Here is a 27,309-nt window from a genome sequence, read left to right on the forward strand (position 1 = left end):
TTCAATATTTAACATTTTCACAATATTCTAATTTTCTGAGATACTGAATTTGGGACTTTCATTAGTTGTCAGTTATAATCATCAAAATTAAAGGAAATAAACATTTGAAATATATCAGTCTGTGTGTAATGAATTAATCTAATATACAAGTTTCACTTTTTGAATGGTATTACTGAAATAAATCAACTTTTTCATGATATTCTAATTTTATGACCAACACCTGTACAAAAGTAAAAAAATAAAACAAAGGAGGCAGATATTTGGACAAAATCAAGATTTAGGTGCTGTGCTAACTTGCAAAGAACTACCTGGTGCTGGGAGCTGAGGAGTTACTGGTTGTATTCTCAGAGTTAGAGGCTGATTTCTCATCTTCGTCATCATCATCCTCGTCATCACTGCCCTTCTCTTCCTTTAAAGACAATGGTATAGGTGCATGTTCAGTGCATGATTTATAGGATTCAAATGGAAATTTTATATTTTATGTCAGACAGAATTGTACAAACAAGAATGACAAGAATCTCTGGAAACTAACAAACACAGTGTCCTAATTTTTGTTGTGTTGGTTGTATGTTTGTGTTCATACCTGTAAGCTCTCTTGGAAGCTGGAGGCCTGGTACTGGGCATACTTGGCAATTGTTGTATGCGACCTGCTGCTCTCGCAGGGCCAGGTCTGGCCTGTGCCGCTGGCATCCCAGTTCTCATCAGCTGGCTGCTGGACCTGGGTCCGGACCTCTACTGCATGCTCCGCATTTGCCTCCACCAAAGATTTTGTGGAAAACAGACCAAGATCTATGAAGAGGAAAAAATGAAAAATGAACTTGGTTTCCACAAACGCAACCATTACAACTTGAGTATCTGTCCATACATTCACCTAAAATACATTGTGCATAAACGTACTTAATCTGAGGGAGCCAGCTAGTCCCCGGATGACAGTAATGGGGTTCTTAGAATCCGTGCAGAACTGTAGCAGGACTGGAGAGAATGCATCTCTTTTACTTTCCAACTGCAGAGAAACAACAACAACATGGAATCATTAAGACAAACCTTTATTACTTGCGCAGAGGTTGTGCATGCAATACACAAAAAGACCACAAGGGGGCAGGAGATGCCGACAGTGCTAATGCAGCGCTTACATAGATGCTAGGTGTGGGGGGGTTGAGTTTCTCTGGAGGGATGGGCAGTTCTGTGGTCAAACCTGGCTTAACAGAGAGGGCAGGTAGGAGGTATGATTCCTTAAATTTCCCCTTCACACGAGCCCCCCTGAAACAACAAGACATTAAATATTAGATATGGCCTTTCACGGTCCAAAACACATCAAGCCAAGAAATAATCTGTTTTAAAGATTTCCTGCACACAAATATGGCTTACTTGCAGGCTCTGATAATTTCACTAGCTGTGTTCTTTATGGTGATTTCCTCCAGAGGAATCCTCCTCTCCTCTACCTCTGAAGCAATAAATGTCTCCCTGTCCCCACTCTCCACCTTTATGAGGCGTATCTTCAGTTCTTTGGGTGGCCCATCTGTCAGTGCTTTCAGTTTCTGAAAGTCATCAGAACATAATGCTGAAGAAGCTGATGGGAGATCAGATGAACGTCCAGAGCAGGTGCCCTTGTCTTTACTCCGTGCCCACTCTTCTCCTTCACTCTGGGATCGGCTACCTTCCTCCTTCCTTCTCTTCTTGTCTCCGTCACGGTCTTGTTCCTTCTCCCTAAACTCCTTACTCTGAAGGTCCAGGTTACCCAGTACCTGTCTGCTCTTTTTTTCTTTGTGTGACTTTCCATCCCTGTGCCGTCGACTAGAGCTGGAAGATGAGGACGAGGAAAGAGATGCATCATCGTGTCTTTCTCTGTGCTTTTTCTTTCTCTCTTTCCTGTCCTCATGCTTTTTGCTACTGCTACTGTGTTTGTGTTTCCTCTCTCGTTCTCGGTCTCTGTGCCTGTCCTTTTCTTTATCAGGTTTGCATGACTCCTGTGACTCTGCGTTTGAGCTCTGCCTTTGAGGGAGTATGTGTTTGTTCACCTCATAGCCATGACCAAGCTCCGCTAGTGAAGACTCTGAGATGGTGGTCAGTATTGGTCGTTTTTTCAACAAGTCTTTCATAGTTCCAGAATCCTTCTCTCCTGTGGATTCTTCTGAAATATATTCCTCATCATCATTGCTCAAAAGATCTGACTGGCTTATTTTATCCCCTCTCATCCTCTCTGATGCCCAATCTGTAGGTGAGAGGGGACGGGGCTGTCCTGAGTTACTAATGGCAGGGGTTTGCGTTGGACTGCTAAAACCTGGGTGATTAGATGAACCTGATGTGGGAGAAGTGCTTTGTTGTTGTCTGCAAATGTCAGGCTCCAGAGAAAGCGACGAAGAGTACTTCACTCCCACTAAAGCAGAGGGAGGAGGGCGACCAAAGGGTCCACCTCGGTAGGTGTACTTCTGGCTCTCATGTCCAGACGTTCCATGGTTTTTAAACATGCTGTTCACACCTGTCTGATGAAGGTGTGGCCGCTGTGGTGGTGAACAGGATGGAGTTTCATCATCCCGATCCGCTTCTTCTTCATCATCCTCACACTCACTTTTCTCTACCTCTGGAAGGCCATACAACTTGGCCAAGTCACTATGGCGATAGTTGGTTCCTGTTGTGGCAAGATTGCTTTCTTGAGACTGCATGCTAATGGAATTGGCAGGCTTGGGAATGACCTTAAGAACCTCCTCTTCTTCCTCAAGTGAAGAAGTACGACTACAAGGAGATGCCAGTGAACCTTGCCGACTTAACACAGGTGGGCTTGCATGGCCATCTGGCTGATAATCCTCAATTGGAGATTGCTTTAGGGCAGGCATGAGGTCTGGTGCACACAAATAATTCTTCACAGGTGCCACATTTGTAGAAAATGGAGGTTTCGGTACTACGTGTTCTCCACTCTGGCCAGAATACAACTCCTCCTCTTTCTTGATGGACTCATCCAGCATCTTCATAATGTTTGCCAATCCATCAGGCAAGAGCTCAGAAGTTTCCTCCTCAAATTGGGCACCATCAGAGTCACCACTGCAACTTCTAGTACTGCTACCCAAACTACCAAGTCCTGTACTGGGCATATGTTTTTGAAGGCTGCTTGCAGTCATGCTGATAGGTGTGCGAACATCCTTGGGGAAAGCCTGGAAAAGTTTGGGTGGCTCTCTCAGGGGTGGAGGGTTGGGAATTGCATTCATAATCTCAGCATTATGAGAGGTTTTCAACATGGTGACATCTTTGGATGGGTCAGGTTTCAATTGCATGGCGTGGCTGTGGTTGTTGAAGGGGCTGATGAGACCTGACTCGGAGGGGTATGTGGGATTCCCGGTGGAATTCTGAGACGGTGCTCCACTCTTCCATTTCTCTCTCTGCCTTTGCTTCTCACGGGCATATTCTGTCTGTGGGGTGAGGGGAGGTGGTTGTGACCGTTCCATAACATTTGTTGCAGTTCCAGAAAGACGTGGGGGCACTCCTCCTCGACTCAACCAGGGATAAGGTGGTGAATTCTGGCTAGGAGGTGAGATGGAGGAGAGTGCATTGGCTGGAGACAAACGCGGAGGTGGAGTCTTAGCTGCACTACCTGACAGCAAACGTTCCAGACTCTTGATGGCAGACTCACCGTGTGGCTTTGTCTCCATTTCTAGTCGTTCTACATTCCGTTTTCTCTCTTCATTCTGATCTCTCCTTCTCTCTTCTGCTTGCATGTGGCCTTGCAGCTCTGCATCAAGTTTATTCAAAGCATCAACAATGGACTGAGAGCTTGGGTAGGACCTTGGGTAGACTGGGGCTGGAGCAGTAGTAGTTGCCTGAGAAATTGAGGAGGAAGCTTGGATGGGTGCTGAGTTGTATGAATTACTAGAAATTGGCTTGAGGGCTGAGCTGACCTTTATGTGTTCTGGAGGTTGAGGGCAATGTAAAGGTGAACTGACTTGAGGGAGAGTGTTGAAGAAGTGTTGAGAAGTCTTGCTGGTGATGACGCTCTCTCCTGATCTCTGAAGACCTGAGTTTAGGGTGGAGGGAGAAGAGGACACTGGGGTGTAGTTAGGTCTGCCTTGTCCTGTGTGGGGTAAAGTGGACTGAATCTGAGATTGTGCCCCTCTATGTGGGTTTGGAAGGGTTTCAACACCAGGGTGGACACCCTGATACCCTGTATGTGTTACATTTTGACCAATCATGGATACATGGTTTGGGTTTGAGATTAACACGGAGGAATCCGTTGCTCTCCAGCTGCTCAGGGTACTGGGAATGGAGGAGGCAGCAGAGTTTGTGGCAGGGATGCTTCCAACGTTGGTGTATAGTTCCAGCGAGCAAGGTGGACGAGGAGTTTCTAGATTTGGAGTAATGACAGGTTTTCGAGCAGGGGCCTGAGGAGGGCTCACACGCTGGGGGGTCCCTGGACCCTGGTCGCCCCGAGCAAGCCTATTCGGTGCCTGAGAAAGGCGTGCGGCAACCTGAGAATCCCCTCTTGCTGAAAAGTCACGTGATTCCTAAAGGGAAATGAATATTAATCAACAAATCATAGGACACAAAATTGTACCGGTTGATAACATTTAAAGTTTACAGCATATGTTGTGTAGCATACTCTTTACTAATATTAAACAGCCAGCAATTTTAAATCTTAAGCAGGTAGATCTGTTTGTGCAACAGCGAGGTTTTGTTTAATGCAAAACTCTGTGCGTGTTACCTGGTTCCACCAGGGTTTATGGGGGTTGTGCTGAGGTACTATGGCCTGGGCCTGGTTGCTGGCTGGTGGGCTGGAATGGACCAGCCCTGGGTGAGGCTGGAATTGGGGGTGACTGTAAGGCACAGAGGTGTGGTTTGCTGGTGAGGGTGCAGGGCGCTCCCCATCTGCCCGTGGTGATGATGAGGATGTATGTGGTGGTGGAGCCTGTTTATTCAAAGAACTCAATGCAGAATCATGTCTTCTTTGTGAAGTAGCACCACGTGGTTCCACTTGGGTCTGGGCTGAAGTTCTGCTGTTGGGGTAGGAGTATGTAGAATGGTGGATGTGAGGGTTCTGTGAAGGTGGTCCCAGAGACTGTGGCGACTGAGCAGTCTTGTGGGACTGTGGTTGAGGACCCCTGCTTTCTTCATAGCCTCGCGTGTTGGGAATGGTGGATGAAAACGTGGTTGATGGATTCAAGGGAGGCGGTTTAAAGGGGTAGCTTCCAATTCCTGATTTAGCTGAATCCTGTAAATAGGGAATAGGAATTGGCTAAGTAAGCCAAGTACATCTAATGTAAAATGAAAGGGAAGACTCAACATCACACAATACACAACTTTCAAAGTCATCGGGATTGCTGTTCTTTACACGACTGTCTATCTTCGCTGATCTCAGTTAGTCAAACCACATTTCACACTACAGGACTTGGATTACAGACAGGTCTAGATATTTATCCCACTAAATTAATTTACACCTGGTTAAAAGTGAAACCTGGTAAAGTGACAGTGAGAGATGATGCCATATATTAAACTGTCAGACAGAAAACAAGAAAATATTATTGAATATTAACATTCAGTTCAGCAATGACTGACCTGGAAATCAATGGGTCCGCTTTTGTGTTCCTTTGGGTTCCATGGCACTCCACCTTTGTGCAATGCGTTCCAAAAGCCAGGTTTGGGTGGGGGGTAGTTGGAGGATGTCTGCTGATTCAAATGTACAGGTGGCCCGGATATGCGCTGCATGGCGGAATGAAGCGTCTGTCATAAGAAACAGTAATAAAGAGGGCATGGTTAAGGCACGTTTTAGGACAAAAAAAAAAATGCAGAAGTGAGCAGATCAAAAGACGTGGTCTCGACTAACCTGTTCAGACCCAGAGCTCTTCTTTCTCTTGTTCGTACTGGGGCAGTCCTCCATGGGCCGGTGCAGAGATGGAGCAGGGGTATGCTGAATGACAGATTGCTCTCCAAGAGGGGGCCCAGGCCGTTTTAACTGTCCAGAATGAGAATGAGGTCCCCTGGGTTGCTGCGGAGTCTGAGGTTGAGTCCACATATCAGGTAATGGAGGCATGGGCCGTGAGCCATGGGCTGAAAGCTGAGGAAGAGGACCACCGTACTTGTGGATAAAGAGAAAGAGAAGTTGGCAAAAGAACTCTCAACCACAGAACGTAGTTAAGCACGCTTATAACATACATTCAATTAAACGCAAAAAAAATTGTACAGCAACTTTAGTGTAATATAATGCTAGTCCTTCATAACTTATACATTTAAAAATACTGATTTATACAGGAATACTATTCATTTTTATATAACAAGAGAGCATATAAAAGGCACAGTAATGAAATATAAACTCAATCACCTTCAGTAGCTGACTGGCTCGAGCTGTGAGGTGTGCAGGAGGTCCTGCGTTGTAGCCATTGTACAGTCGGTTGTGGTTATCACCAGGCAATGGCTCATATCCCTGGCCAGTTCTGGTTGGTTCCCAAGGCCTGGGTGGAGCAGGGGGTATCCTTTGTAATCCTGGCAACAAAGCCTGAGACAGGTCTTGCTTATCTCCTCGATGTAAGGGACTGGAAATACAAGGACAAATTAACAAATTTTTGCCAGAAGTGTTTGTAAAACAACAACAAAGCTTATTAAAAACTCACCCATTGTTTAAGAATTTGCTAGGATTATTTAGCCCAGACATGTGACTAGGTGGCATATGGGGGAGGAACTGGTGCTGACTGACACCTGGTATGCACCTATCGAGAGATAAAAAAACAAGGTTTTGCTTTGATTATTCCTTCTCATAGCTCACTTAGCATAACTTTATCTGTGAAGTCACTAAAAGCATGATACGGCCCTGATCATGAGGTATATTACCTGGAGGGAGGTGGCCAGGTGCGGCTGCCCACGGGAGCCCATGGTCCCCGGTTGAGTCCGTCCAGAGGAAAAGGGTCCCGTGTGCTGCACCCGGTAAACTGTTCTGCTGTGTGATGCATCCAGCCTAGACAATAAACAAAGATGATTTAGTTTCCTACATGTCTTTATTATCTTAGCCAATACATCTGTCACTGCCTTGAAAAATACTTAAATTCTTGCATTCCTTCCAACATGTAGCTAAGTGGTTGTGACACTGAACTATTCCACTACTAAACCATTATTCTGCCTTCAATGTCTTGGCTTATATCAGATGGCAGAGTGGACACTCTTCATTTATTAGATACACTTAAGTGTATCAGTGTTACTTCAGTATTATTTATGAACTTTAAGTTTTAATATTTTAAATTATTATTATTAATATTTTTAATTAGCTATTATTTTTTATATTTTCAGTTTAATTTTAGTTTAAGTTTTAGTAATTTTGCTGTGCTTTTATTAATTGTGCTTTATTTTAAATAATACGCTATATATATATATATATATATATATATATATATATATATATATATATATATATATATATATATATATATATATATATATATATATACACACACACATATACACACACACATGCATACATATACATTACGCTAACAAGCACCAAATATTCTTACTGATATAAATTATTGTTCAGTGCTACACTCTACCAAGAGAACAGAAGACATGGTTACTCACCACACTAGCTGTGAGTGTGAAGCCCTCCACTGCAAAACAGAGAGGGCCACTCACCAACAAGGAGGAGAAGCTGTTTACTGATACTCCTGCCAACTGGAAAGAGAAAGAAAAGAGAAGAGATGGGCCATAAGAGGGTGAGGCACAAATAACTGCCAAATCCATTAAACACAGGGGAAAAACACATCCTTTGTCTGTATGAGTGTTTGGCCTGAAGGCAGCTAATAACAAAGGAACCCTCCAGAAATTCAGTGCCACTCTCTGCCTCTAGGGGGCAGTGCTCTTCTGTATTCTAATGGGAGGAAAGGGTGCACAGATGGGCTTGTGGGAGTTCACCTGTAGGGTGAGTACACTGAGGTCATTATAACCCTTCCTAGGGCCTCTTGGCAGAGGTTGAGAGTGATCGGAGGGAGGGGACGACCAGAGCAAACCAAAGCAAAGCCCTGGAGTCAAGCCAGCGTTGTCTGTGAGCATGTGTACATAAAGGAGTGTGTGTACTTGTGTTGTGTTGCTCAAGTTTGATTATTTGCATGTGTATGAGTGTGTGTCTATGACAAGAGAGACACTGAGGTTAATCTCATTAGGCCAGGCGTGATGGAGAGAGGAAAGGATAGAAAGAAAGAGAGCAAGGGGTGGAGGGAGGAAAGAAACAGCAGAAGGCTTGAACAGGATGGATGGACATATTAGGGAAAAAAGACGGGTCTAAAATTAAAATGTTCTTTAGGGAGACACCAAAGTGAGAAGACCGGCTGTGCTCCCATGAAACACCCATGCATGCAAACACACTGATCTTCCCACGCATTCTGAACACACATGGCACACACTGGATGCACAAATATTGGCAAGCGTGCGTGCGTGCACACCCGCTTGGCACACACGCATATACAGTATATCCATACAGCAAAGGACACCTAGTGCACACTAATTATGGACTTGTCAAAAGTGTTTCAAGTGTGACAAGCACAGGCTTTCTCTTTGTATAGCACAAAATAAACACACACACACACTTATTATACAATCAAACAGGCCACAGATGCAAAACGTGTATTCATAAAATGCTGTATAACCTGATGGGTTAGTCCTGAGCTACAAACTCAACATGCAGTGTAACACTTATGATGAAACACAATGAAATTCACAACCCTTTACTACTTTAAATAGTCTTCAAGCTGCAATTTGGTGATGAGGCATAAATTAGTACAAAGATAAACAAGTATGTGGCAATATTCAGAGACCGTTTGTAAACTGCGTGTGAGAGCTATTCATTGCTCAGCAGGTTTAGTCCGTGCATATGTGTGTATTTTGAGCCTACAGTGCACATGAGCCCACCCACTCCTTTCTGGCTCATGGTGTCGCACTATTAAAAGGCTTCTGTGATATTTCAGGAACTCCGGATTTAGCTGCTAGTGGGGACTGAAATAATCGAGACCCTGCAGCACACTGCATTCTTAGAACAGTTTTTGCATATTCTCTCACACACACACTTTACCTGTCAAATAAGCATCTAGCACCACTTCTCAAACGTCAGAAGAATTAGGGTTCAGCAACAACAGTCGATCATCTCAGCTGACTCGTAGATTGCTGTAGAGAGAGATAAAGAGGTAATCAGTGCATAGAGTTTGACTTTACTCTCATTTGTGTTCCTGATCTTTTACAATGGCTTCATTCCATCCAATCAGCACAAGTGCAGGAAAAACAGCCAGGTCTGCAGCTGTGCCAGCAGTAACCCATCACGGACAGGCTGTCAAAAATGACTCCAGAGAAAAAAAGTTGACGAATTGTGATTTGGTTTTTTTTAAATTCCAAACGAGAATTTGTTTTAATGAAACTCATTTTTCCCATATTCTATCCTTTATTATGAGTACAATGAAGAATCTAACTATTTCATATGGCCAACTTGCACTCAAATAAATAAATGCATAAATATCTAACTTTATTCAATAATAACTATGAGGTGTCAGTTTAAACTCTGATAGTTTACGGGGTCTTTTTGACCCCAAATGACTTTTGCTCAATTTTTAAAACATGTTCCCTTTGTCCAAATGGTATGAAACCTTCTACGGCTCTCAACACTTTCTAGATCTACAAAAAAAAAAAAAAAAAAATTGGAATGATATCTGTTTTTATGTTAGCGTGACAAAATTTGTGACACTCGTGGCTTTCGGGGTCTCTGGAGACCCCGCAATCAAAATAGACAAAATTCATCATCAAAATCAGAAACAACGCAGAACACATCGACAGAAATGGCACAAATAAAGTGGAACACTTCCACCAATGCAAAAAACATCCACAATGCTAAATTATATTGCTCACAACACACACACACACACACACACACACACACACACAGAGGAACACATTTTTGAGACTATAAAAACTGTTCTCTTATCATTTGTAAAATAAAATCATCCAAAATGCAGTACCACCACAAAAATAAATTGGTGACACTGACACATTGAAAATGTGCACACTCACACACACACACACACACACATTTGTAAGGCTATAATTTGTCAAATAAAATCATCCAAAATGCAGAACCAACACAAATATAAAGTGGTGACACTGACACCGACAATGTGTACTCACACACTCTCTCTCTCACACACACACACACACACACACTTATTGTTCCTCGTTGTTTGATTTCTTTTACTAAATTTTATCTTTTTACTATATTTGCTCACTTGTTATTGCTGTTCAGTTCATGTGTTCATATGTAATATAACTGTTCATTTCTGTTCTGTTACAGTTAGTAACTGAAATATTGATTAAAATTGTAGAATTATATTAAAAATAGATAATTGAAATAAATGATAAAATCTTAAGACTCCAACATTTCTCTTTGTAACATTTTGTTCAGGTTTGATTCTAATCATAATGTAACATTATTGGAAAAACTGGGGGTTTTTCAGTACAAAAAATACTAAACTTTGACAAAAAATATTTTATTTTTGTTATAATTGTGATTTTATAATATTTAGATTTGAATCCAACTGAATCCAACTTGTGAAAAGATATCTTTCAGGTCTCTCAAATAGCATATAGTGGAGCTCTATGGCCATCTAGTGGTTAAAGTGATATTTTTTTATTTTAAAACTGCATTTTCCAAAAAATAGGTATAAATGTTACATTAAATCATTTAAAATGATCCATGTTATCCCCATGAATGAAAGTTAGAAATCTGGGCCTTTTATAAAGTGAATTTTACATCAAATGCTGTTTTTTTGTAAATTTGTAATTTAAATAAATATTTATTTATAGAAATTTAAAAGATATCATAAATCCTCCAAAAACTGCACAAATGTTGAGTAAAAACATTAACAAACAGAGTAAAATTACATTTGTAAAAAAAAAAAAAACTATTATCTTGTTACAAAATTAAATGTTATTGTCTGGGGTCTCTGGAGACCCCCAAAAAAACTATAGGGTACAGAGATTTAAACCATCAGAGGGTTAAAAAAAAGAAACTAAAGGAAATCTGTCTGCAACACTGGGAGCTCTTGGGCGTTGAGCAGGACAACAGTGAGGAAATCCATGATATGGTCTCTCACACACAATGGTGAGAGTTATTATGGGGAGGTGTCTGAACAAACACAGGCCTGGCTCTCAGAGACGTATCTATGTGGAAAGCCAACTGTCACATGTGAAAACTGTGGCTTGGGAAAAACACCCCATGAAAAATAAAGGGTGGAATTGATGGGTTTATAGAAAGTTTTTTCAATGGTTGGTATGTGTGCATGTTTTAGCATAAGATAAATAGTATGTTTGTAAAGAGGCACGTTCACAGTGTAAACCAAGGGTCTTCAGTGGTAAGTCTGCTAAATATTGTGTGATCTTAAACCAATTTTAATGAACACAAAAAACAAAAACAAACAGCTAGTTTTATGCTAAAATGATAAAACTTAATTTTTTGCAATGTTCAACTGAGGGTTTTTTTTGTCCCCCAAAAAGTTTGAAGACTGCCGAGGTAGACAGTTGTGGGAAAACACACACAAACCCAAACTGAAACTTCTCCATACTACATTTCCACATTTCTCACAGAACGACAAATCATACTGCTACAGCTTTGCTTTTTACGAGAACAAGTTTCCAATTTCAAGTAATATAGATTTCTAGTGATGTGGAAACAATACAGCACTCCGAAAAAGATTCTTATTATTGTAAAAGAGATGACTCGAAACACACATACACAAAGTCTGATAACAGCTAGCTGTCTGCTGTGTAACTGGGGAACTCCCATGACTCAACCATGGAAAGGGCTTACCCCACAAAGCCTGACTCTGCCCCTTCTCTCGCACACTCTTTACGGTCAGGTGATTGGGGATGCCCACCTCAGTCAAAGCATAGGGAATTTCTGAAAGTGTGCCGTCATTGATACCTGTCACTGTTGTTTTGGGTGCAAAACATATGAACTGTAAATTTACAGTGGGGTTTTTTTAATATTTCACCAAACCGGAGAATCCGAAACTCACCGATGTCGATCAAGTCAAGTCAAGTCAAAGTTTATTTCTATAGCACATTTAAAAGCAACAGAGTTGCACCAAAGTGCTGTACAACAAATACAAATACAATACAGCAATAATAAAATAATAAAAAATAAATAAAAATAAAAAAACAGAGCCTTAAGCAGGCATTATTCAAAAGCCAGGGAGAACAAATAAGATTTAAGATCAGACAGAAGAAAACAGGTGGCTTGCGGTGCAATTGATTATAAGGTAAATGAGGTTGTGTGGTTATTGGTTTATTGCAAGGAGTCGCATTTCTATTCGCTTTCATGCTTTAGCCAACTGTTTTCTAGAAATGTCATGTGTATTTACTCATACTTTAAAAACTCTTTAGAAGCCGTTTAAATTTCAAATCTCTTTTAAATTATAAATGTTACGATGATATCATAATAAAAAAAAATCCCCCATTCACCCCCACGTCGCCCCTCAGCTTAATAAAATTCCCCATGACAATAAACAACTATTCCAGTCACTGGCTTAGTCTTCACACTTACCAGATCAATGCCTAAAAGCACCAAACCAAATGAGGACCACATGTGGGTGTCTCCAACCAACCCTGTCCAACCAAGCAACAAAAAAACCTCCAGGAAATCACTGTGAGAACTAACCAACCATACAGCTGAACCAAAAGATATGACGTCTGAAGTGACGAGTACCCTTTAAAAAAAAATTATTCATGTTATGATTCACTTTAGAATAGATGTGGACTGACATCAATAACATGGCAATGTGAAAACAACTCCATTTTAAAATAGTGCTATGGGTCGTGTGAATGATGTCATCTCCCAGAATGACGACAGTGTCCTCATTCCTGCCAGAAAGTACCATGAAGCAACTCGAAGAGCCAAAACAGCTGAGCGTTCGAGTATGCGGAAAAGAACGGCATGGAATGGAGTCAAGGAATTAGGCCAGGAGAGGGAGAACAGATTGTGATAAAGATAGGTAGATGAGAAGAACAGGGCAAATGGGAAAGCTGGAATGTTCCTCAGTGAGCAAAGGGGGCCGGCGGAAGGGCCTGTGGGTGAGTGCTCACATTTGGCCATTATATAACCTCAGATAGAGATCACACACAGAGGCACAAGGAAGCACAACGTCACAGTAGGCTTGCGTCTGTTCCCTTCCCTGTGTGTCTGCCTCTGCCAATGATGCAAGGCTGAGTCGTCACGATGGTGTTGCTGCCTTCCAAGCCCACACTCGTAGCCTCCACACAAACAGGCGAACAAGCAACAGAGTGTACATTCTGATCCGAGAGAGAGTTCAGCTGAAGACACGCAGCGCTCGCTTCTGTGTGACTCTGGCCAAGCCCTCGCCTACATGTAACTTTGCGACAAGCCTTCCTTGACCTTGCACCACCCTTCCAAAAATAACGTTACAATAAAAACTTTCACGACTGGCCCCATTACGCTTTCAGAACGTCACAACTGGCTTCGGTGCACAAACCATGATTACTTTCCCTGCTCTCGTTTTCATGTCATCGCTCTCGACCTAGTTCAGTGCTCCTGATTTATGGTTGCTAGACAGATGATAAATCCATCTGGATGGAGCGTTTGAAGATAAGCGGCACTAACATCACAGGCATCGATACGATATTGACACTCCAGCACTAAAATGTTGTCCGTCTGGTATCAGCTGTTAATGAATAAATATGTAGGCTAATATATAAACCAGGGCACATTAGCGGTGTATAAAAGATTGTCTTACTCGAGGGGGAAAGACTCAGATGACCCTAATCTAAATATTCACCGTCATTCCTGACATGACACCAAAATCAGCAATTTCACTAATAATATGAATCGTGAATTCAGGCCTCAGCTCTGTTGTTTCTCTTTGAGTCAACACAAAGAGAAACATGATGCTTTTCTTAGTAACTCTAGTGGTCATGTCCTGTTAAGAATACACATCCATGCTGTCACTGTGGTAAGCACTGCTGAGAAAACACGCTTCGTCATTACCTTGAATGAGGTGCATTACTGACAATGATATTACTCAAAAGGAGAAGTCAACATGAAACGGTTTACAAACCATTTTACTTCTGTAACTTGCCAGGTTTCTAAATGAAAAGGGATATTCATTGAAAAACTGTAGTATGAGACTTTTGGAAATTGATTAGATTCTGAAAAGTGACTTGGTGACATCATCTAAAAAGAAAAACTGTTTCAGAGGTGGATTGAGAAGTTACTTCGATGAAAGATGATGTTGGCTTTGAAATAACATGCACAGATCGTGCACAATAAGACCAGAGATTACAAAATTAGGAAAGTCAACTGAACTGTTCACTATAAGATCAACTATATTTCCCCAATAACAACTATATTGCCTGTGTTACAACTTCAGAGACGTGCCCTTTCAGATCAGACCTAAGATATATGTTGATATCTCTATATAGATAGTCAGGGAAAGTTCTACTTTTGCACTTGTCTGTGAATGTGAATGCACCAGCATGTGAGATTAAAGAAAGCAGAACAGATATGATAAGACAGGAAGTCGTCGTCAGAGCAACAGGAAGTGGGCCTCTCAAAAGAGGGGAGGGTGTCTTAAAATGGACTGGGGGGAACGATATAACATCCTGTGGAACATATTCTGTGTGTACGTATTTATGAATGGACCAAAAAAAATGAAAGCAAGCATTGGTCAGGTGTCTAGTTTCTCATCCTGTAAAGCCCCTTAGGCTCGGCAGATGTTGCTGTTGTCTTTCTGTCAGGGTTATATCCACACTGCTGTCGGTCAACTTCTGTAATAGTTCTTCTGAGAACTAGAGTAAAACTTTTAAGGAACAGAAAGAGTGACTGACGTGACAGCACGTTATACAACAGACAGCCCAAATGGCAAAAAGCTGAAAGACGGGTACTGTGCGTGAATAGCAGTGACTCAGTGTGCGAACGTCTGCTAGACATGAAAGTCTGGAGTGTGTCTGCACAGCCATCTGCGAGAAAAAACTTTTAGTGTACTCAGCCACACAGACTGTTCAAATGTGTCATCGTGTCATTGTGAGATGTCAGGAAACACGAGTTCGCTCTTTTATTCTCTTTTAACATTATGAATACAAAGCATCAGAAATGACCTTTCTCTGCAGCCATCAAAACATCACAGCTTTACTGTTCATTACTGGAACAGTCAAACCTTGAACATCTGTCTTGTTTGTCTCTCATAAGGCCCCAAAAGTCCCCTCCTACATTCAAACTCCTCGTTTCCCAGAATTAGTGCATTAGCAATCAACAAAACAGGCACACATTAGTTATTAGTAACAAAAAGGATAAAATCACAAACAAGCTGGCTCTCGGGTTGCCATGGCAACTGGTAAGGCAGCACTCATGTCTGACGCTCACAAAGTCAGAGAGGGATCCAGCCGAGCGGGATTAAGAGTCAAATATTTCAGACACTAATTGAAAGATGATAAAAGTTAGTGACCATAAATAGATGGAAAATTTGACTTTAAAGTGAGGCAGAGACAAACCAAGATGTTTGCGATACAGGAAAATAATCCCTCTTCAGTCATGTCTCCCCCCACGTTATGACGCACGTCAGCGATCTGTGTGTTGTATCCTGGCTGCTCACTCTATCCAAAAAACATCTGACTGAGTCACAGAAACATGACTGATCTTTTTTGTTTTCCACCACTCTCCATTCCTCTCAACCACTCCCACTATAGTTTCACCGCCCCTCCCTTTCTTTTACTCACTTTCCCTTTTCCCCTCACTCTGGTGTTCTGCCAAAATGCGAGATAACAGACCAGCAAAGTGACAAAGGCAAAAATAAACTAGTCAGAGGGGAAAAAAATGTGGTGTCAGACAGAATTAAACTTTTCTTTCTTCTTGTCTTTAATTACACCACCTAAGACCAACTCCTCAAACTTAATAATAACACACGTTCACAGACTCACACACTTTCTCTTATGAAATTCCTCTAGCTTGCCTACATCACTTCCTTCTACCACAAAAGTACAGTCCTAACATGGGAAAAACTCCCACACACACAACCGTTAGAGCTCAATGGAATGAACGAGGAGGACTTTACAGCCTACAACTTTTTTTTTTTTTTAAATTCGGGCAGTCCTGAAATACCAGTATAACCACACTCGCATAAGCCCGGCTCTCTGTCATCATCACTGTCGAATGGCTACCGTGATAAGCGTATGTTGTCTAAGCACTCTAGCAAGACCACTGACCTACACGATACATCATCATTGCTTCGTTTCGCATGCTCACGTGAAATGTGCAACCTACACTGTTCTCTCTTTACTCCACCTGTTAGAATCACAAACATACCCTCCTGAATGTTCTATCGCTACTCAAATTTAGTGATGGGAAGATAGACTCAAGTTCTTTAAAAAAAAGAAACTGATTCTTTTAGCTCATGATGCAAGTATAATTCAAAACAATGGTTCTCGTAATGAACTTCGCTAATCAAAACCTTGCCCTAATACACAGTTCTACACACGTTCAAACAACTGAGAAAGAGTAATATATATATATATATATATATATATATTCACACCAATTTTGTTTCTTATTTTAGTCTGGCCTATAGCTTTAACACAGGTTTATGCGTCACAATAAAGGGGCAGTGACGCTGCAATAAGGCGGCTGATTCAAAACACCCGCTGGTCTGAGAAGGACTGAGTCTCAGCAGCTGCTGCACTCTCGAAATTTACAACTCACAACTTCAAAGGGAAACAAATGCAGGCTCTCTGTTTTCATGTCAGTCGTGCTAATTAATCGGAAGTCGATCTTCAAAGGGATCTTCCTGTCCTTCGTATACCCCCCTATTTACTTCCACGGGTGTCCCAACTCGCTCCCCAGACACGCTCATACAACAAACACCTAACTGTTTCACTGTAAATTTACATGCTGTCAGGAATGTTTGTTCAACGTCAACACAAATATTCCTCCTAGCGTGTGACAGAGAAATTTCCCCTGCATATTCCCTTAACCCAGACACCGGAATATGTTCAAACGCACATGCAAATGCTGAGAGAAAAAACACCCCACCCCCAGGTTGGGCTGGAGGCTTCTTGTAGTAGAAAACGATACAAATGATTTCCTTTCAGACATACGCATTCAGTTTAGCACAAGCCGGCTGAGGCAATCCATTCAGCTTCATGTATCTGCCCAGCTCGGCACATCCCGCAGTGGAGCCCTGCCCTCCCGTGTCAAACAAAGAGCAGTGGATCACATTGCCATCACACACATAAATGGGTCAGTGAAATGATGCTCTTTTTTGGTTCGGTTTCAATTAACTTCAACTTTTTTTTCTTACATAGAGCTGAAAGTCAAAAACATTCAGATGCAAGAAGATTGTAAAATAGAAATAGTAATAGTTTGGCATAATCTTTAGTTAGCGTTGAAAAAAAATATATGCAAAGAAGCAATATTGTTCAAATATGTGTTTCTGGACCACAAAAACCAGTCCATTTTTTTTGAAAGGATAGGACAATATTTAGTTGAGATACATCTGCTTGAAAATCTGGAATCTGAGAGTGCAAAAAAAAATCAAAATATTGAGAAAATCCTCTTTAAAAGTTGTCCAAATTAAGTTCTTAGCAATGCATATTACTAATCAAAAATTAAACTGATATAGTTACGGTAGGAAATTTACAAAATGGAACATGATCTTTACTTAATATCATGATTTTTGGCATAAAAGAAAAATCTATAATTTTGACCCATACAATGCATTGTTGGCCATTGCTACTTATGACAGGTTTTGTGGTCCAGGATCACATATTATCAAGTCAGTATGGCTTAAGCAGTATGCAGGCTATTTTGTTGTCATGTGACAAGAAAGCCATATAACAGGGAGTTTAGAATCTCATGACTGTATCAAGGTCAATACAGATTTATATGAAACTAAGAAAAAAACTTTTTTCGTTTATATTTTAGTATTATGTAGTACTTTTAAATGAAACATGTCTTTCTTTGACACTGGTAGGCAGGTCTGGACAGTGAGGATGGGCCGGGTCAGTTTACACAGTGAACCCAACCCCCTTTCACTGGACACACGTGGGACTGAGACTTTACAACCTACATCTAAACACTTTCTACCTTCAACACCCTGCTTACACAATACAGCAATATATCACGCAACCACACACCCAAACCAATAATTAAACCATGTTTTGATTTGTCCAAAGATTATCTCTCTAAAGACAGAATGCCATTCATTGTCTCAAAGGCATGTGTTTGTGGGCAGTGAAGAGTTAATGCGCGTGGGGAACGAGCGCTGAACTTCCGGTCACCGTTACTACAACGCTTTCATTCACAGACTGTTGCTACCCTGTAAATAAGGAGCGTAATTTCTTTTAGTAACGGCCAACACTCAACTATGAAGTAGTCATGAGTTTACCATGGAGGTAACAATGATAAAACAACTGAGATAAGAGAGAGCTGACTTACCCCTTAGTAGTAAAACTCGTTCAGCTTGCGTCTCCACCAGCGCTCCCAAAAGTTAGACGGGATCTGTTGGAGAATAAACGAGGACATCTTTTAGTTTTGCTTACAGATGATACGAGAAGTCCGATGTAGGACACTAGAAAGGTGTCAACGGCAGAAATGATTAAATTACGAGTGATCACATAAAGCAGCTTGGATTACAGGCGGCGCTTTTGTTATGAGCGCTGCGGGAATAAAACGCAGAAGCGTCGCGTCAACGCTGCCGGAGAACAAAAACAACCGTTAAAACACGACTATGTCGGTTAAAATTACGTTACCGGTGAATATCACGAGCGCTGTTTATCCGTAACTTCTCCTTGGCGTGCAGATGAATGTACCAGCTAAATAACAACAATAGTAATCTGCAAAATCGTTTATTTTCTTAAATCCTTCGGTTCAAAAGCCAAAAGTCTGTTGTGTCTCTCCGCAGAGGGCGTGCTGCTGATATTTAATGTTGTTGTTGTTGGGTAAGTCTCCGCTCTCTATAGCGAGCACAGAGCAGTGTCTGTGAGTTAAGGCAAGGATCGAGTTGCGCTGAGCGGCGCTGGGTTTTTTTAAAGGGACACACAGCTCCGGCTACAGGGGCGCACGCTCTCTTCTCTCTCCGCAGAGCAGCATAGCCCCGCCCTCACGCTCCTGACGTCAGCGCGGCCCGGAATTCCCTGACAGCGCAAACCCGCGCTTCTCCGCCTGCTGCTTTATTTAAGACGGACTCGTGACTGGTGTCCTACTCTCACGGACAGCCGGGACAGCAGTTCCGCCTCCTGACTATTAATAAGTTTGAACACGATTATCACGCCTCATCTCACAAAAATAATGCTGTACCCAAGACTCACTCATTCAAGCAGCGTCATATGTACCATATCTAGCCTCAGAACATGCTATTCAGTAGATATGGGGCTAATAATAATTAGTCCCATATCTAATAATAATAATAATAACAACTTTATATTATTACTACTACTAGGTCTATTATTATTGTTATTATTACTTCATTTTTTGTAATATGTTCATTTAAATTTTATACCATGTAAACAACAATTTATATTTGTATATTTATATTATTTAATAGACAACAACAATGACGATCCTATAAAAATATTACTATTCTTCTTATTGCTATTATCCTTATTATATTAAACTAGATTGCAAAAATAACAAATGACTAAAAAAAAACAAGTTCAGATGAACTGAAAAACAATAGAGCGGCTATTGCAGGGTTTATTCAGGATTTAAAAGTGTTGAAGTTGAGAAATCTGAGAGCGTCGGACAAGTCAGAGGAGCACTGTAAATCAAAGAGGAGTAAAAATAGGACAGACATAACAGATGGACCGAGAAGTGCTGAAATAAACAAAAACAGACAGGAAAACCATGGATAAGATTTTTAAAATTACACTGGAAGAGTATTCACTTTTTCTGACTTATTCAACAACAGTCACGATTTAAGTTTTTTTTTAAAGAAACTAACGGCATCTGGCATGTGTTCTTGACTGTGTTAGGACAGCATGGTATGTTCATTTAATGGCGGACAGACGCTGCATTCGTGTGTGATCAGCACGTTATATTTAGCAAGGTTACATCAGTGGCAGCGAGACAAAACAGGTTGGCCAAACGACGGGAGTGTGTCACAGGAACCAGGCTTCTTGGACAGCAGCGGAAGGACATCTCACACACACACACACACACCGCCGCTCTGAGCACAACGCCTACCAAAAACAGACAAACATCGACAGCAGATGATGTGCAAATAGCTTCTTTGGGAAACAATGAAGACAAATATGGCTTTTCGTTTTCTATCATAAACAAATCTTATCACATTCCAGCTACAGCACTGTCTTTGCTGTTCGGAATTGTGTGTGTGGCGATGACCACATAATAGGATACATCAGACAGGAAGAAGGGATATGACCACTGTGACGGCCTGTGATCTCTCCCACTCACACCCACACCCACCCATTGTGCTCGTGTGTGCTAGTACACTGACATTCTGCCCTTACAACAGATTTCAAAAGATATGTGCCTGTTTTTTGAGTACTTTACTTTGCAGTTCCGATTGCTTGGTTCTGGCCATATAATCAGGGAGGGCAGAGCTCAATCTCCCGTTCTCACACGGCAGCTAAATATAGCAGCGTTCCCACGAGCACAGCAGAATTCTGAACACACACACAGAACTGAAATACGCATACTGTCAGATGTGCAGTGGCAGAAATGAGTGGTATTGTGTGTGTGAGAACTGACAGAAGCCTTTAGATCAACACTCTGCTCCCACTTTGTAGGCTCCACTGAGTCAGCACTAGGGTACACTAGTTGTCTCAGCTGCCACACATGGATGGATGGTTCATTCAGAGGGTTAACTGCCACGTCTGCCCACATCTACCCCACATACACCCACGTATGAATTACACTTACACGCCATGAGTCCATGCCAACTCATTTTGAAAGTAAATGTCCCACTCAAACACTATAACAATATATTGAACAATATATAAAAATAAGGATTGCAAGTGTGAGTAGCATTGTTAAAGCTAACATTGGTCAATCTTGTATGTGTGTATTTGTGCCTTGCAAACTTATTAACTAGTGTTTTCTGTGATTGAACCTTCACAATGATGTATTATTTGAACAAATTTAAAAAGTCTCATCGTTAATAATGGGTTGAAAATGTCAAAATGTTTTGTTGTTTATGAATATAGTAATATGCATAGTACATAAAAGTGTGTTTATAATGACAGCTGTCATTCAATTTCATGAAAAAAAAGAAAAACCTACATTTTACACTTCATATTGCATGAATAGTTTATGGCAAGGAAAACTTTACATTTAATGAGTCTTATGAACATGGTTTTAGACACATAGAAATTGTTTTTTTTTATACTTGAGTATTTTTAAAATGTATACATAGGCTTTCTTTTCTTCTTACATACGCTCAACATTTAAACAATCAACAGACAAAAACCCAAAATGAAGTAAATTAATAAAAATAATGGCAATATGTGTGTATGTGCATAAATATGCAGCGCTTAAATTTATTAGACCACCATCACACAATGTAAGGTTTGTGCCACAGCTGCCCTAAACTAACAGTAATGATGATTATCAAAATGATTTTTTGTGTTTCTGTAATGGTCAATACACCAGTATGTGTAAGCTCTTTAGTCACAGTAGTATTTGTAATGCTAAAATAAAATGTTCGTTGTTATCCATGAAATTTCAAATTTACTGTTTTACAAGAAAGGCAGAAATAAAAGTAAAAGGACTTTATTTTTTTATTCAGATGCCCAATGACAGTCTGATAAAGGGAAAACACAAATTTTAGGAATCTGTCAAAACACTTGTTTTAAACTAAAATTTGTTACTGTCATTTATGAGGCAAATAACAAACTGAAACAACTAAAGAGTCTTAATTCATGCATAATAACCAAAAAAGTTTGTATGGCCTTGGCCTTGATAACAGCCTGCATTCTTGCTGGCATTGTTTTGATAGGATTTTTCTACAGTCTCTGCTGTTATCGACTAATTGGGCATCTGAATAATAAAAACAATTATAATAATAAAGTCCTTCACAATGTTTTCTGCCTTTCTTGTAAAACAGTAACTTTGTAAATTCCTGACTAAAGAGCTCACACATACCGATGGATTAACCATTACAGAAACAATGATTTTGGTAATCACCAATTCTTTAGGGCAGCTGTGACTCAAAACTTACACTGGGTGGTGGAGGTCTGATAAGTTTGTTAAGCACTGTATATAAATAATTTCTCAAAATAAAATGTATAATTATTATGGTGGAAATGCTGGAAGGCCAGAAAAAAAAAAATCCTGACTAGGAAAGCAGAATTTTTTATTTTTTTTATTTACTTGGGGTGGTGATGGCGCAGTGGATAAGATGTGAGAGACCCGGGTTCGAATCCACTGTGAGACACCAGTGTGTCCCTGAGCAAGACACTTAACCCCTAGTTGCTCCAGAGGCGTGCGACCTCTGACATATATAGCAATTGTAAGTCGCTTTGGATAAAAGCGTCAGCTAAATGAATAAATGTAAATGTACTTTGGTACTCTTATTTTTTGACTTTCACCAATTCTCCACCTTCTCTCTCCGTTTCTACCCAAAGCTGTAGCTTGAGGGGAAACATTTAAACTCACTCAAAACCATTCTCTCTGTAGAATGAAAATTACAGCAATCTTTGGTCAGATAAAGCGGGTTTATTTGTTTATTAATGACTATAAAACAGAAGTGGTTAGGCTGCTTGACTTATGACCTTAACGTCAAAAGGTCGCACCCCTGCAGATAGACAGCTGCTCTGAGTTTTAAAACAGGCCTGCAGCAACAACTGTAAAGTTAACACAAACCTAAAGTCCAAACGCTGTGCAACTGCAAAAGCACTGCTATTAGTAACCAGTCAGAATGAAATTGAAACAACAGTCCAGTGTTTAACTGGCTTTTAATATATCCTGACTGATCACTGAGATGGGGAGACAGACAGAGATGAAAAAAAGTGATATCTTTGCTGGAATCAATCCCTGATCAGCTAACATCTAGCATTTCATTTTAAATGTCACTCTGAACTCTGACAGGCTCCATGAGCTCAAAGGTCACAGTGAGGGGGAGTTTACAGGATTTAGATGAGAAAAGGCCTATCCCCACTACCAAAAGACAGAGGACTAATCTAGTATCTGAGGTGAAGAGAGGATTCAGAGGCTTATAAGAGGACACAGACCAAACAAACATGAGAAAACCATGAGGAACAGTGTGACACTCAGACTCAAAGTGTTCTTGATACAGACGAGAGGACTGGTGCTCAGAGAGCATGAAAGTGAGAGACAGGCCGAGAGCAAGGGAGATTGAAAAAGAGAGAAAAACAGTCCCCATACCTGCTGGGAAATCCAGCTCAAGACAGCACCTGGTTTCTAGCTGGTCAACCAGCTTTCATGCTTCACAAACCAGATTGAACATATTAGAATCAGCATGAAATTAAACATTTTCTAAATGCATGTTATAGATCTTATAGCGAACAATTCATCACTGCATATTTCATTTTTACATCTCGTAATGTTTAATCAAAATATTATTACTATCATTCTTCCAGTGAAAATGACAAGGTTTTCTTTGGTGACGTACACAGGATTCTCCAATCATTTAGTCCGTTTAAACTTGCCCCTGCAAGCTTGCGTTCATCTTTACTTTTTTCTTTTTCAATAATACCTTACACTTATATTGTGATGTATGTCACAATATGGAAGATAAGATCTGGTGCTACTTCTATTTAATCGTGACTTTAAACTGCTATGACCAGCTGGTTTGTTGCTGGTGCAAGATGGCTCACCCGGTTTAGCTGGATTTACCACAAGAGATTTTCCTCCTTTCCCTGTACACCAGCTGGGGCATGTGCACACACACATATAACGTGATGATCTACTGAATACACACTCCTCTCACCCAGCACATATTACATTTCTGTGCCTCAACACAGCTCACCCGTTCTGTACACCTGATAACTGTCATAGATGTAATCATAGATATCAGAATTATGCTAACTCAACACACAGAGGTGTTAGCCATCAATGAACTTATATTGTAAAGATATTGTACACATCCTGTAATCAGCGTAAAGGTGAAATGGAGACAAGGCAATACAAAACCTGTATTCTCTAATGCCACTCATCCAGAACCAAAGAAAACAGGCCCACTACAGACAAACAATAAACCTGTTCTTCCATTGTATTAATGATCTTCAAAAGACGCCAGCCAGAACAAGTACATAGCACATTTTTCTATTACGTAGGAACTTTCTATAGGATTCTATTAATGAGTTTGACCCGTAATCTTACCTTCACACAAACCTTTTTTCATTTTTATATTCTCATAAGTCATTATTTAATACATTGAGCCGTAATACATTAAGCTTCCTCATGGAGACTGTTGGCAGCTCCCCACAGTTTCAGCAATTTCAGGTTTTACATACACTATTCAACTAAAAATGAGATTTCCCCCCACATGCATTCACAATTACCCCAGAGTCAAAACATTTTAGTAAAACAGTAACTATGTCTGAAAAGCTTTTCCACCCCTGAGGGCCTCAAACCCAGATTACAAGATGTGACACAGTTTTATCATCCTGTATGTTATAGAGCATTGAGGTTATATCACTTTACTTACCTAACCAAACTCCTTACCACACCTGCTCCTTGCGACCGACACTCAAGCTGTCACAGACCTACACGTGTGCACTGCTTTTATGGGTGCAAAGTCTAAATGCGTTCATATTTTCATGTGTGAGCTTGTTTTGCGTGAATCAAGGTACTGTATTCAGCTTTTCTGATGCTTATTCACTATATGACTCAGAGCTGCTCCTCGTGTTAGGACAATAGACCACATACCCCAATGTGTACACAAAACACACACACACTACAACATTCACGTGAGCACAGACATACAGCTACAGTTGAAGAAAATGTGCCGTGCAAAAGTGAAAAGAGCATTGTGGGTGGTTGCAATGGCATTGCTATGCAGTTGCTAGGGTGTTTGTGGTGCTTACTAAGCTGTATCTATGCATTTATAAAGTTATTCTGGGTTGTTGCCAGGTAGTTATTTAGTGAACAAAAGAACCCACCAAATTTATGATGTTCTGCAGCCGGTTGATACAAACCCTGAAGAAAGTTAAGAAAACCGTTATTGATAATTGGTTTACAATTATAACCAAAAGTTTTCTTAATGGAGTTTGTTGCAATCGCATCCTGGGAACTAAAGTTTGAGTTTATCCCTCAATGTAAGTCCATCATATTTTTTCCCTTGTTTCTTGGTACACCAGATGGATTGCTTAAAAAAAAAAAAAAAAACATTTGCTTAACAAGCACATTTAAGTTATCATTCACTGGAGTGTTTAGTGTTCACGTAGCTCAAAACAGATCATGACGTAAGCAAAATATACCTTGAATACAATGTAGGTCGCCTTGGAAAAAAAATGCCCATGAATTGCTTAAATGTAGACACACGTTAGGTTTCAAAGTTCAATATTAATAATGATTTGTCCAAATCCCAAATTTACCCACTGTTATATTATTGTTAAATCTTATTTATGGCCTGTATTTGTTGAACATTGTTATGTCTGCACTGAACCACATTTTATTTTCCTCCACAGCCCTGCAATATGGTAATATGACAATAAACACGACTATGACTAACCACAGTACAAACATTTGTAGTAACTGTCTTAGCAAGCACCCCTAAATATAGAAAGTATTGTACAGTCACCATACAACAGTCAACACCACTTAAACAGTTCATTAAAGGCATACATAATAGTATCTACGTTCTCTGAAATTCAAACCCACAACCTTTCCATCCTGTTGAAGAAGAATGTTACAGAGAGTCTTACAGAGACAGTGATACCAGGTCAAATCATGATCCTGCTTATGTCTGCAAGCCTGTTTAATTTGTTTTGGTCTATTAGGTCGCTGCCCACTAGTCTGCGTTCGTTCGTGTGGTTGTGACTGTGATCAGTCTTATATGTGGGGGTGTGCAATAAGTTGGGTGGGGTGCAGAAACCACGCTGAAGATATGGTTTAGTGAACTTTTGCCACACGTCACATGAAAAGGTCAGATTCAGCCATGTATGGTTTGCGAAAATTACCCACATGCAAACCTGTACCCACACACATGCTATTGTCTAAACAGTAACCAACAAAGCCAAGCAGGAATCCCTAATGCTAAACGCAGACTCTCTTAAGAGCGTCTGTGTGTGTGCACGTGCATTTGAACTCTCTCATGAATATTTAAAACGTCTCTGAACATCTGTCAGTCATTCATGAGGGTGTGGTGCATTTTCTGTAGGTCTCTTTCAACCACACACACAGCTGACCACATAACAGTAGCCTGAGTTTGAGAAACAGACAGCAGCCCACAACAAAACAGCCATTTTCTGTTTTTCCCTTACAAAGTTCAATAAATGACTTTCCATCTACATCCACCGACAGCCAGACTAGACAAAACGGTTTTATTTGCACGCACACACACAGACGCACAAGAACAGAGCCAGCAACAAGAACATCAGCCAGTCAGGTAAAAACATGCTGAGGTGATCAACAAACAGGCTCACACATGTTTCTGTACCTTCTCTATTACAAGTACACACAAATAAATCCTAAACCCTGAGGGACCAACTTCTTGCATACATCAATCTCACAGATCTAAAGTGAACAAGACTTTTGGGCCAGCATTTCTTTACCGACTTCAGTTCCTGCAGAGCCCGGCCAGTGCAGACGACTAGCACAGACAGACAGCACAGACTGTCATTATATGCCACAGCAAACATTGCAACTATAGTCTTCAGCATTTAATGGTACTAGCTTTTCTACTCTGTCAAAAACATTGGCGCTGTATGTGCGTTTGTAACCTGTAAAAGCTGTTTTACCATGTCCCAAAGAGGTAAAGTCATACAGAGGCAGAGATAAAGTCTGTTTTTATAGCCCATATAACCCATAGTCTATGTTTTATAGCCCATAAGTCTTTTTTTTATATATATATAGTCAAATAACTACTTTTTCCTGATTGTACAGTTACATGTACATAATTATGCCTTGACAGGATAGTTCACCCAAAAATTAAAACTCTGTCAACATTTACTCATGTCATTACTTCATGTTTTTCTGAACCTGTGTGACTTTCTCCTGCAGAATTGTCAGTGAGGAGCAAATAACATTGGACACCACTAACTTTCATTTTTTTGCGGTATGGAAAAAGTGAAGTGAATCACAAAACATGGAACTATTCACTCTCTGTGTACAATTAATATTTGTTGGGATGAACGAAAAGGAAATGCACTCCAGTA

At 40.6% G+C, this 27,309-nt stretch overlaps 1 protein-coding gene across 2 annotated transcripts in view; it reads right to left on the reverse strand.

The window, feature by feature from the left end:
- The window catches only part of LOC306886681 (uncharacterized protein), a 96,682-nt gene that overhangs the window by 5,288 nt on the left and 64,085 nt on the right, over positions 1 to 27,309 (reverse strand). Inside the window, exons 1-15 of one of the 2 annotated variants that reach the window (XM_079443984.1) lie at positions 18,760 to 19,094; positions 18,446 to 18,508; positions 9,035 to 9,126; positions 7,549 to 7,641; positions 6,811 to 6,934; positions 6,594 to 6,689; positions 6,305 to 6,515; positions 5,810 to 6,061; positions 5,542 to 5,706; positions 4,691 to 5,197; positions 1,369 to 4,493; positions 1,134 to 1,260; positions 898 to 1,003; positions 584 to 789; positions 309 to 409 (exon numbers count right to left, since the gene is read on the reverse strand). In XM_079443984.1, the coding sequence (XP_079300110.1) occupies positions 309 to 409; positions 584 to 789; positions 898 to 1,003; positions 1,134 to 1,260; positions 1,369 to 4,493; positions 4,691 to 5,197; positions 5,542 to 5,706; positions 5,810 to 6,061; positions 6,305 to 6,515; positions 6,594 to 6,689; positions 6,811 to 6,929 (5,015 nt within the window). In that variant the 5' untranslated portion in view covers positions 6,930 to 6,934; positions 7,549 to 7,641; positions 9,035 to 9,126; positions 18,446 to 18,508; positions 18,760 to 19,094. Of the gene's footprint in view, positions 1 to 308; positions 410 to 583; positions 790 to 897; positions 1,004 to 1,133; positions 1,261 to 1,368; positions 4,494 to 4,690; positions 5,198 to 5,541; positions 5,707 to 5,809; positions 6,062 to 6,304; positions 6,516 to 6,593; positions 6,690 to 6,810; positions 6,935 to 7,548; positions 7,642 to 9,034; positions 9,127 to 18,445; positions 18,509 to 18,759; positions 19,095 to 27,309 lie in introns of those variants that run through there. The other variant, XM_079443985.1, reaches the window with a different exon arrangement.

This window comes from Barbus barbus, assembly GCF_936440315.1.
Source record: "Barbus barbus genome assembly, chromosome: 2".
Lineage (NCBI taxonomy): Eukaryota > Metazoa > Chordata > Actinopteri > Cypriniformes > Cyprinidae > Barbus > Barbus barbus.